Here is a 10,557-nt window from a genome sequence, read left to right as displayed (position 1 = left end):
CCACCACCGGTGATTGGAATCATAGGTGATCCAGGTTCTACTCATTCTATTGCAATTTCTAGTGTCCTGGGGCTGTTTCGAGTACCTATGGTATGAAAAAAAAAGTATTTCCAATTTTTTGATCCACTTCAAATGTTTACTACTTCATATACATGTATATATATATATATATATATATATATATATGAAACTGATACAATTATTCATCTTCCTCTCATCTTTATTTCTGTCTCTGCTCTCCATCTCTCCTAATAAGATTAGCTTCTATGCCACCTGCTCCTGTTTGAGTAACAGGAAAAAGTACCCCTCTTTCTTCAGAACAATTCCAAGTGATGCCTTTCAAGTGCGGGCTATGGTTCAGATCTTGAGGCATTTTGGATGGACCTGGGTTGGTCTCCTCTACAGTGATGATGATTATGGTGTCTATGCTGCTCAGGCTTTCCAGCAGGAAATGCAGCTGTTTGGACTTTGTGCTGCTTTTTCTGAATTCCTACCCCATGATAACAACCTAAGAGATATTCAGCATATAATGGAAGTGATTCAGTCCTCTACAGCTAGAGTGGTGGTTGTTTTTGCCCCTACATCCTTTATCATACCTTTGATGAATGAGGTGGTGTTGCAGAACATGACAGGCAGGCAGTGGATTGCAAGTGAAGCTTGGGCCACTTCACCCATGTTTCACACTTCACGTTACCACCCATTCCTGGGAGGTACACTGGGCATTGCTATAAGGCATGGAGAGATACAGGGGCTACAAGACTTTCTGTTAAGTATTCGTCCCAACACTGATCAAAGAAATAATATGTTGAGAATCTTCTGGGAGAACATTTTTGGGTGCAGGTTTGAAACTGAGAGTAAAGTGACAGATGGAGAGCAAGTGAAAAGATTCTGTACAGGACTGGAGGATCTGAGCACCACAAACACACCATACACTGATGTGTCAGGGTTGAGGTCATCTTATAATGTATACAAGGCAGTTTATGCCCTGGCACATGCGCTTCATGACCTGATGCAGTGTGAGAAAGGGAGAGGACCATTCAGTGGGAACAGCTGTGCCGACATGTCAAATCTAAAACCCTGGCAGGTAAGACCCACAGGTATAGTGTAGATTCCCTCCAGGCATATAGAAGAGCTGAATGTGGAACAGCCAAATGTGCGCTCTATATTAATTCTTATTTCAGATAAACATATAACATCTGTCCTGTCTACAAAATGTACAGCTGGTTCACTACCTACAGAAAGTGAACTTCACCACAGGCTTTGGGGATCATGTGTCATTTGATAAGAATGGAGATGCTCTGGTCATCTATGATGTGTTAAACTGGAAACCAAACTCTGATGGTACAATAAGGTTCCACAAGGTCGGTGTAATAAGTAAAGGGGCAGCACCAGGGATGGTGCTCATGCTGAATGAGGATGCAATATACTGGAATTTTCAGAATAAAAAAGTAATGAACTTTTTATGTTAAAAGTCATCCTTTTTGCAGATATATGTAAAATACTATTATGTATAAGAGATGAAAAACAAATGACTGATAGCAGTGGATGTCACTTTCAGCCCCCACGGTCTGTGTGCAGTGAGAATTGCCCCCCAGGAACCAGACGAGCCACAAAGAAGGGCCTTCCTGTCTGCTGTTTTGACTGCCTTCAATGCGGAGATGGAGAGATTTCCAATACAACAGGTCAGCAGATTATTGTTACCAAAATTTGTATATACTTTGATAATTTGATATAATTTCTCAAAAATCATATCAACACACCACCTTCTGTCTCCTTACTCATAGATGTTACTGAGTGCATGATGTGTCCAGATGAGTTCTGGTCCAATCCAAATAAGGACCAGTGTATCCCCAAAGAAATAGAGTTTCTATCCTATGAGGATCCTTTGGGCATCTCTCTGACCACTGCATCTCTACTTGGCACCTGCTTCTGTGCTCTTGTGTTGGTCATCTTTGCTTATCACCGTCACACTCCTATAGTACGTGCCAACAATTCAGAGCTCAGCTTTCTGCTGCTGTTGTCACTCAAACTGTGTTTCCTGTGTGTGCTGCTGTTTATTGGCAAGCCACAATTGTGGACATGTCAGTTAAGACATGCTGTGTTTGGCATAAGCTTTGTCCTATGCATTTCCAGCATCCTGGTCAAGACTATGGTGGTAATAGCTGTGTTCAAGTCATCTCGACCAGAGGGCAAAGGAACAATGAAATGGTTTGAAGCAGCTCAACAAAGGTGCACTGTTCTGGTCTTAACAGCACTCCAGATTGTGATATGTGGAGTCTGGCTATCAACTGCGTCTCCAGTACCTTATAAAAACAACCAGTATATCCGCTCTAAAATAGTATATGAATGTGCTATTGGCTCAGTGGCTTGTTTTTCAGTGCTTTTGGGATATATTGGAATTTTGGCAGCAGTAAGCTTCCTGTTAGCCTTTCTGGCAAGAAAACTTCCAGATAATTTTAATGAAGCTAAGTTCATCACTTTTAGCATGTTAATCTTCTGTGCTGTGTGGATTACATTTGTTCCAGCATATGTGAGCTCACCAGGGAAATATGCAGTTGCTATGGAGATATTTGCCATCCTGGCTTCAAGTTTTGGATTACTAGTGGCCATATTTGCCCCAAAGTGCTACATCATCCTTTTACATCCAGAGAGAAACACTAAAAAAGCCATCATGGGGAGATAAACACAGAAATAGTTGTACCGTATAATATACACACACGCAAATTACAGATTTTAAGTTTTACATATCTTTTAAGATTTACATATCTTAATTAAGCTGAAGTTGTTACTGTAGCTGTAATTTAATTAAGGGGGTAGGAGTAATCTAAAAAGTGTTTGTGTGGTTGGGGCATTTTCCAAATCTCATTTTTCCATGGTCAGTCTGAATACTGGATTCTGATTGGCTAGCAGGTGTGTAGTAAAACCATTTAATGCACAGGTAGTTCCAAGTCAGTTTAATCACCATTCTATATTAATGTGCTGCCTTAATTGATGCACACAAACACACACACAGGGAGAGAAGTCGTAGATCGCAGATTGCGCTGCGAGCACACATAAATTTGTTGTTAATGCATCCCCTTGATTTTTATTAATAAAATAGCCTAAATACTAGATTGCTACATTATATTCCTCAGCTACCAGGTGGTAAAATCTATGTTTTTTATGTGATTGTTTGTAAAGAGATGTGTGGATGCAGCACGCAGGTAACGCACACACAATTGTCATCTCTCTCTCTCTCTCTCTCTCTCTCTCTCTCTCTCTCTCTCTCTCTCCCATTTGAATATTGAAATAAATTTTATAATTCATTCAAATAAATGTGATCTTACCGCACTATTTCATCTCTGTGTCTGATTTGAAACGGGCAACATGCTAGAGGTAATGTGCTGTAACTGACGAAAATAACATTCACGTCATTTTTACCCATCTGGCCAAATATTGCGCTGCAAAGAGCAAGTGGCAAATGATCATGGAATAAATTGAATAATCAATAGCTTGCTGTGCATTAAAGGATTTTAAATGCACTTTGCATCAGGTGGCTCTTTGCCTTTAATGCATGACAAGCTGTTGATTATCCCTTACTTATCCACTTTACAAAACAACATGACTTTTAGGAAGATTCATGTGATATATACAAGCCTAACAAAAAATATTTTAAAATCAGTCAAACTAGACTGTAAATAAAATTAAGAATTAGATCTTAAACATGGCAAATAATTAGACAATGCTGAGAATAAATAGATAATAAATGGGAATTGTGAGCTATTACAATAGAGAGGAAAAACACAGTGGTCTAATTCCCTTTATTCCTGCTAAACTCTGGATGAAATCTATTTGTATCTGTTTCTGTTTCTCTTCTTATAATCTAATCTATTTCCTTCTATTTTCTAAATTTAAGTTTTTAATCTTATTGTGAACAATTCATCCATGCATACGTTTCCCTTTTTTGTACCTCATAATATGTAATTAAAATGTCATAACCCTACATTGCTGGACAGTATTAGTCTTTGGTTGCTAATATCACTTTGGTCAAAAACAGTGGAGCATACATGTTTCTGTTTACAGCCATGCTTATATGTGACCCTGGATCACAAAACCAGTAGCACTGCTATATTTGTAGCAATAGCCAACAATACATTGTATGGGTTAAATAACTTTTTTTAATGCCAATAATCAAGTAAACATCATGTTCCATGAATATATTTTGTTAATTTCCTACCATAAAAATATCACAACTTAATTTAATTTTTTGCACCTTCAGACTCCAGATTTTCAACAAACCATACATCAATAGAAAGCTTATTTATTCAGCTTTCAGATGATGTATAAATCTAATTTCCCAAAACTTGCCCATTATGACTGGTGTTGTGGTCCAGGTTCATATATAGTTCTAAATTGCCCACATGCAGGTTACATGTAGGAGATTTAGGTATAAACAGAGATGAGAGCCAGCTCCAAATAGGTGGACCTTAGCACTGAGAGGGCTGTACAAACCTCCAGAAGTGACTCATTAGTAAATTTAATGTTTTGTAGATCTGGAGTAGTTTTCAGCAGCAATGGTGGCATGATAGAGCTGAACCTATAAACTTGTTATGCCGTTTTTAAATTTGCGCTATAAAAATTATTACAAATTGTGTGCCTAGTTGCACACAATATTTTAAACCTGTATTAAATGACAGTTCAACAAGAATTAAAAAAGAGAGAGAGAGAGAGAATTTTTTTGAATTTTAACAACTCTTTTATTGCACAATTTTCAACAATTCACAACAAAAATACACAACAAAAAAAAAAAAAAAAGTACACCTGTCTCCTAAATGTAACCACATGTTTTAATTCAGCAGATTTGCTGTTCAAAGTGATCTTTTTAATCTGCGACACAATCTTTCCATGTCTAACCAATTCCCTAACAATCACTTCATCTTTAATGAAAGGTGGAACTTTAGACAAAACAACCTTTTTCGCTGGTTGCATTAGTGGCATCACCGCCGTATAAGCGTCATTTAAAACGATTCCGCTTGTCACAATCTCATTAACTTTATTGACGTCGTCTAAAAACAGAACAATTGCACTGTTCATTCTCGCCGCCGATAAGACACTTTTATGTCCAACAACTTTAGCCACAGCTAGGCTACATTCCTCCACCGAACAGCGTTCCGCTGGAACAACTTTAATGCCATGCCGCCTGGTTAGCTGTTCCAGCGAAACCCCTCCAGACGCCGCCATCCCACTCAGCAAACGCTGACCGGCAGCGCCCCACCCCACTCCAAGAATACCACTCCACAAACAAACCTCCAAATACTTTCTTAGAATCGATAGAAAAGATAGAAAAAAACTCACAGACAAACCGCTTGCACTCCTCACACACCACGCACCGCTCAATCGCTCCCGCATGCGCACACAGAGAGAGAGAGAGAGAGAGAGAAAAAGAGGGAAGAAAATGACAATAGGGGTATGACCATTTAGCCTGTTTCTATAAACAGTGTACTGGTTCCTTACTGAACATTGCATACATTTTAAAATCATGCTAGTTACTTACAAAGCTTGAAATGGTTTAGCTCCTCAGTACTTGAGAGAGCTCTTATCGCATTATAGTCCTTCATGTCCAATACAATCTCAAGATTCAAAATTGAATGCAGGCAGTAGGTCATTTTCCTCTTTAGCATCCAAACTCTGGAACAGTCTACCTAGCATTGGTCGAGGCAGACACATTGTGTGCAGTGCTCCAGTGCACAGCGCTATTGTGCTTCGGATGTCCCAAGTTGAGTCCCAGCTTGTGAACCTTTCCCAATCCCGTCCCCCTCCCCCTCTCTCTCTCCCACTTTGCTGCCTGTTATTACTCTACTATATCCTATCGAAAAAAATGCAAAAATGCCAAAAATAAATCTTAAAAAAAAAAAAAAAAACTGTGCAGTGTTAAAAATGCTGTAACACCTTGTTATAGGTGATCTACTGAAAATGCACAAATGAAACAACACAGAAACAACATCTGATTTCCATAGACTCTCAAAAAAAAAAATTTACCTTTTGCCATTCTAATCCATAAAAGATGCATATTGTCACAAATCCTGTCTGTGGTCCTCTGTCTGTTCACCACCAGAGGTCGCCTTCTGATTATATTGACACTCACACCACACAGACTGTTACACATCACCCTGGACTACATTCCCCATGTTCCATTGCACTGATTACGCACTCACCTGCAGCCAATCAGAGACATTTTACATATAATTTTTTTTAATTTGCACTTCTCCATCAGTCAGTGATAGCAACTTTACGGAGCCAGTTCCATGTCGTAGTTTTTAGTTTCTAGTTCCTAGTCCTAGATTAGTCACATTTTGGTTTTGCCTGGTAGCCTGTTTCCTAATCACCTGCCTGTCTTGAATATCTTGCCTTTTTAGGACTCTGTTTGCCCCTAGTCTGGATTATAGTCTGTCTGTTGGAATACCTGTTTGCCTTACCCTCTGGATTTTATTTGCCATCGAATGAACCACGCCTGTTTACCAGATTACTCTTGTGTCTTGCCCACGATATACCTGTTTGCCATTGTCTGACCCTTGCCTGTTTTTAACCACATCTTTAAATAAAGCTTGCATATGGATCTGCATGCCTCTCATCTTGCTCACTCCGTAACACAGTCCCTTAAAGGCACATACTAGTATGTCAAATGTACATATTAGTATCAAAATGTCCATGCCTGTATTAGTATATTATGAAAGGGCACCACCCCAGTCACAGCTTTTGTCACTTTTGATGTTTTGACCCTTTTCTGAGAGTGTAATGATCAGTGCAGTCTACCTAAAGCAGCACAAATTAGCGTAAGGTTGCAAACAAGCAGAGCCAATTAAAACTAATGTGGCTTGGCAATCAATATGTTTGGACACTGTCTTTCTCTGTCATCCCAAATAAAACATTCTTTGTTCGACCGGTTGTGAAGATTGTGTGTCAAACACACCAAGAATTGGCTTAAATAACCTCGGTAGGTGACGCAATTGATTATGTGCACCTCCGGGTTATAAATAGATGTGAATCGAACACACCTGCAGGTTTCTTTGTCTTCAAGGACCGTTTTGTGTGTGTGTGCTTCTAGTGAGCTGGTTGCTGCGTTGCAGTGTCTTTAAAAAAAAAAAAAGAAATAAAGAGTAAAAAAAAAAATCATGATGGAATCAGAAAAGAGATGCGTGCCTCCGTGTGTAAGGCTCATCTCGAAGAAAGATCCTCATGGTTTTTGCTTCAAGTGTTTGGGGGAAGAACACGCTGCCCTCGGGCTCGAGGGAGAGTGCGAGCACTGCGATCTTTTACCGATCAAAGTGCTTCGTGCGCGGCTCGCTTTTTTTTTCAAAGACGAGCGAGCCGCCGCTCCCCTCGCTGGCGTCCTGGGGGTCGCATGTTGATCTGGCTGAGGCGCGTGAGACGGGCACGCCCCTTTCTCTCACAATCTCGCCGGATCGGGAGGTCCTAGCATCCGTTTCTGAAGCGCACTTCATCTCTTGCTTCTGCAGAGATTGACCTCGAGAGTGCCACCTCTGAGCGCTCATCTTGCGATGATAAAACGTATGAGGAGTTACTCGAGGTGGTAACTCGAGCAGTTGATCGTCTAAAGCTAGACTGGCCGCAGGAGCAAGAGACCCTCAAACGCTCGAAGCTGGATGACAGATTTCTGTCAGGCGGCTAGGGGGAGGGACTTCAGCGACGGTCTATCCCCTTCTTTGGCGATCGAGTAAGCCCTACTCGTCCCGTGTCTTTGTGCCCTCGACATTGATTTATTTGACCATCGTGGATTCACAGGCACAGGGCTACAAGATGATGCCCCAGGTAGAAGAGACGTTTGCGAGCTATCTCTCCCATGGGAGCTCATCTTCCCTAAAAAAACCTATGCTCCCCACCAAGCCCTGCAGACTAATATCTTCATTGGTGGGGAAAGCGTATCAGGCAGCGGGTCAGGCTGGTGCTGCCCTGCACACCATGGCGGTCTTGCAAGCGTACCAGGCTGACCTGCTCAAGGACTTGAGCACAGGTGGGACCATCGACGAAGAGGCATTTGTGAGGTTTCTTCCCCGCCTTGCTCAAGCATCGGGACTATCGGCCACCCAGTCCCGAACAGGTCTGGTCTCCCTGAGGCGGAATGCCCAGAAGGAGAGTGTGGCAAGTCGTGCGCCTCCTCACAAAGACTGGGGAACGGCTCATCGCACTCCACAGTCCGCCTCTAAGAGGCCAGACCTGAGGAGCATCCTCTCAAAGAAAAAGTCCCGAGGGTGGTGCGCCCAGGACCGTGGGGGTGTGTCCCCTCGGGGAGGGGCGCGTAAAAATCCAGCAGAGGATAGGGGCTCCTTCCCGGCACCCTCAGGAGACCACTGTACTACCTCCGCCACCACTGGTGTTTCGGGGGGCAGTGGTCTCCGGCGAAGTGTTACATGGTCGGTTGCCTCCTGCCATGTTTCAGGACACTGTACATCTAACATTCCCCCAGATAAGTGAAGTGTCAAAACTAGTGCCCCTATCAGAGAAACTGGCAGCGTGGAAGCTACTGCCAGATATCTCTCCTTGGGTCGCAAGGACTGTAGAGAGGGGCTACAGGATTCAGTTTGCACATCGTCCTCCGCGTTTCAACGGCATGCATTTGTTGACACAGGAATTGCAGACTCTTCCGGACAAAGGGGCCATAGAACATGTTCCCCTGCCAGACAGAGAGTCAGGCTATTACAGCCGATACTTTCTGGTTTCAAAAAGGATGGGGGGCTGCATCCAATTTTGGATCTTCGCAGGTTAAACCACTACCTCAGAACTTACAAGTTCAAGATGCTCACAATCAAAATTATTGTCTCCCAGATTCAGTTAGGAGTTTGGTTTGTGACAGTCGATCTCAAGGATGCATATTTTCACACAGAAATTTTGCCACAACACAGGAAGTTCCTGAGGTTCGCTTTCGGGGGCGAAGCTTACCAGTATCGGGTTCTTCCATTCGGCCTAGCTCTGTCACCCCGCAAGTATACAAAATGCATGGATGCAGCACTGGCTCCTCTGCGACTCCAGGGCATCCACATTTTGAATTACATAGACAACTGGCTCATTCTGGCCCAGTCTCAAGAGTTTGCCCTTCGACATCGGGATGTCGTCCTAGCTCATCTCAGATCTCTGGGGTTGAGACGCAACGCCAAGAAAAGCGTTCTCTCTCCTGCCCAGAGAACAACATATTTGGGTGTTGTATGGGACTCGATCATAACGCAGGCACAGCTGTCTTCTGCACGTGTCGAATCCATTCTAAACACCCTAAAGGATATCAAGCTAGGCCAGAAAGTTACTCTTCATTACTTTCAAAGAGTTTTAGGTCTCATGGCAGCTGCATCCACGGTGATACCTTTGGGCCTTCTGCACATGAGACCATTTCAGTTGTGGCTCAGAGCCAGGGGATTTCATCCAAGGGGCAATCCCCAGAGGCAAATAAGGGTTACGCGCCAGGGGCTTCGTACCCTTTCTATGTGGTTCAGATCCCGGTTTCTGACTTTGGGTCCCACTCTAGGTTCGTGTTGTCGTCGCAAGATGCCAACGACAGACGCTTCCCTCACGGGCTGGGGTGCGGTCTTAAATGGCCATCCAGCCCAAGGGATCTGGACAGGTCATCATCTCAACTGGCACATCAATTGCCAAAAGCTGTATTTCAGGCCCTGAAATACTTCCTCCAGCAGTTAAGAGGCTACCATGTCCTAGTGCGGGTGGACAACACATAAACTCTTACATAAATCGCCAGGGCGGACTGCGGTCACGCCGCCTGAACAGGCTAGCGCAGCAGATTCTGCTTTTGGCACAGGACAAGTTCCTGTCCCTCAGAGCAATTTATATTCCGGGGCATATAAATATGGGAGCAGACTTTCTGTCCAGACAAGCTGTGACACACGGGGAATGGAACTCCACCCCTAAGTAGTCAGTCAAATCTGGGGAAGATTTTACGAAGCAGAGGTGGACCTCTTTGCTTCACAGGAGACAGCACAATGTCCCCTCTACTTCTCTCTGACTCCTCCAGCTCCCCTGGGTCTGGACGCGATGGCCCATATGTGGCCCAGACTGCGTGTGTACACATTTCCCCTGATTGCTCTGCTCCCGGGAGTCCTAGCCAAGGTCCGTCAACAGGGGTCTCGCCTCTTATTGATAGCGCCCCGTTGGCCAACCAGAGTATGGCTCTCAGATCTAATATCCCTCCTTGATGGCTCGCCGTGAGCGATTCCGGTCAGGAGAGATCTCCTATCGCAGGCACAGGGGACAATATTTCATCCCCGGCCCGAGCTCTGGAACCTTCATGTCTGGCCCCTGAGGGGGACCAACTAAGAGATGCTGGGCTTCCAGCTGATGTTGTAGAGACTATTCTGAGTGCTAGGGCTCTCTCCACTAGAAGAAGTTATGCCCTCAAATGGCGTGTAGCAACAATCACTGCCATGTCAAGCGTAAAATGGGTTAGGATATGCTTTTTCTTGGGTGGTAAATAATGGTGCAAATACCAGTAAATTGACTACCGCAAACCTTAGTAAATCATGTTACGTGATTCATTTAAATACTCTCCTTCCTTAA

At 43.4% G+C, this 10,557-nt stretch overlaps 1 protein-coding gene across 1 annotated transcript; it reads left to right on the top strand.

The window, feature by feature from the left end:
* Positions 1–2,743, top strand: LOC127181140 (extracellular calcium-sensing receptor-like; the record flags this gene model as incomplete). Its single annotated transcript, XM_051135690.1, has 5 exons — positions 1–90; positions 257–1,084; positions 1,221–1,448; positions 1,559–1,682; positions 1,785–2,743. Coding segments are annotated over 5 exons (2,169 nt in total), but the record flags the coding sequence as incomplete, so codon positions are not given.
* Between the last annotated feature and the right edge of the window lie 7,814 nt (positions 2,744–10,557).

This window comes from Labeo rohita, chromosome 18, assembly GCF_022985175.1.
Source record: "Labeo rohita strain BAU-BD-2019 chromosome 18, IGBB_LRoh.1.0, whole genome shotgun sequence".
NCBI lineage: Eukaryota > Metazoa > Chordata > Actinopteri > Cypriniformes > Cyprinidae > Labeo > Labeo rohita.
Note: the sequence above shows the minus strand (reverse complement) of the source record. Positions and strands in the feature narration are given on the sequence as shown.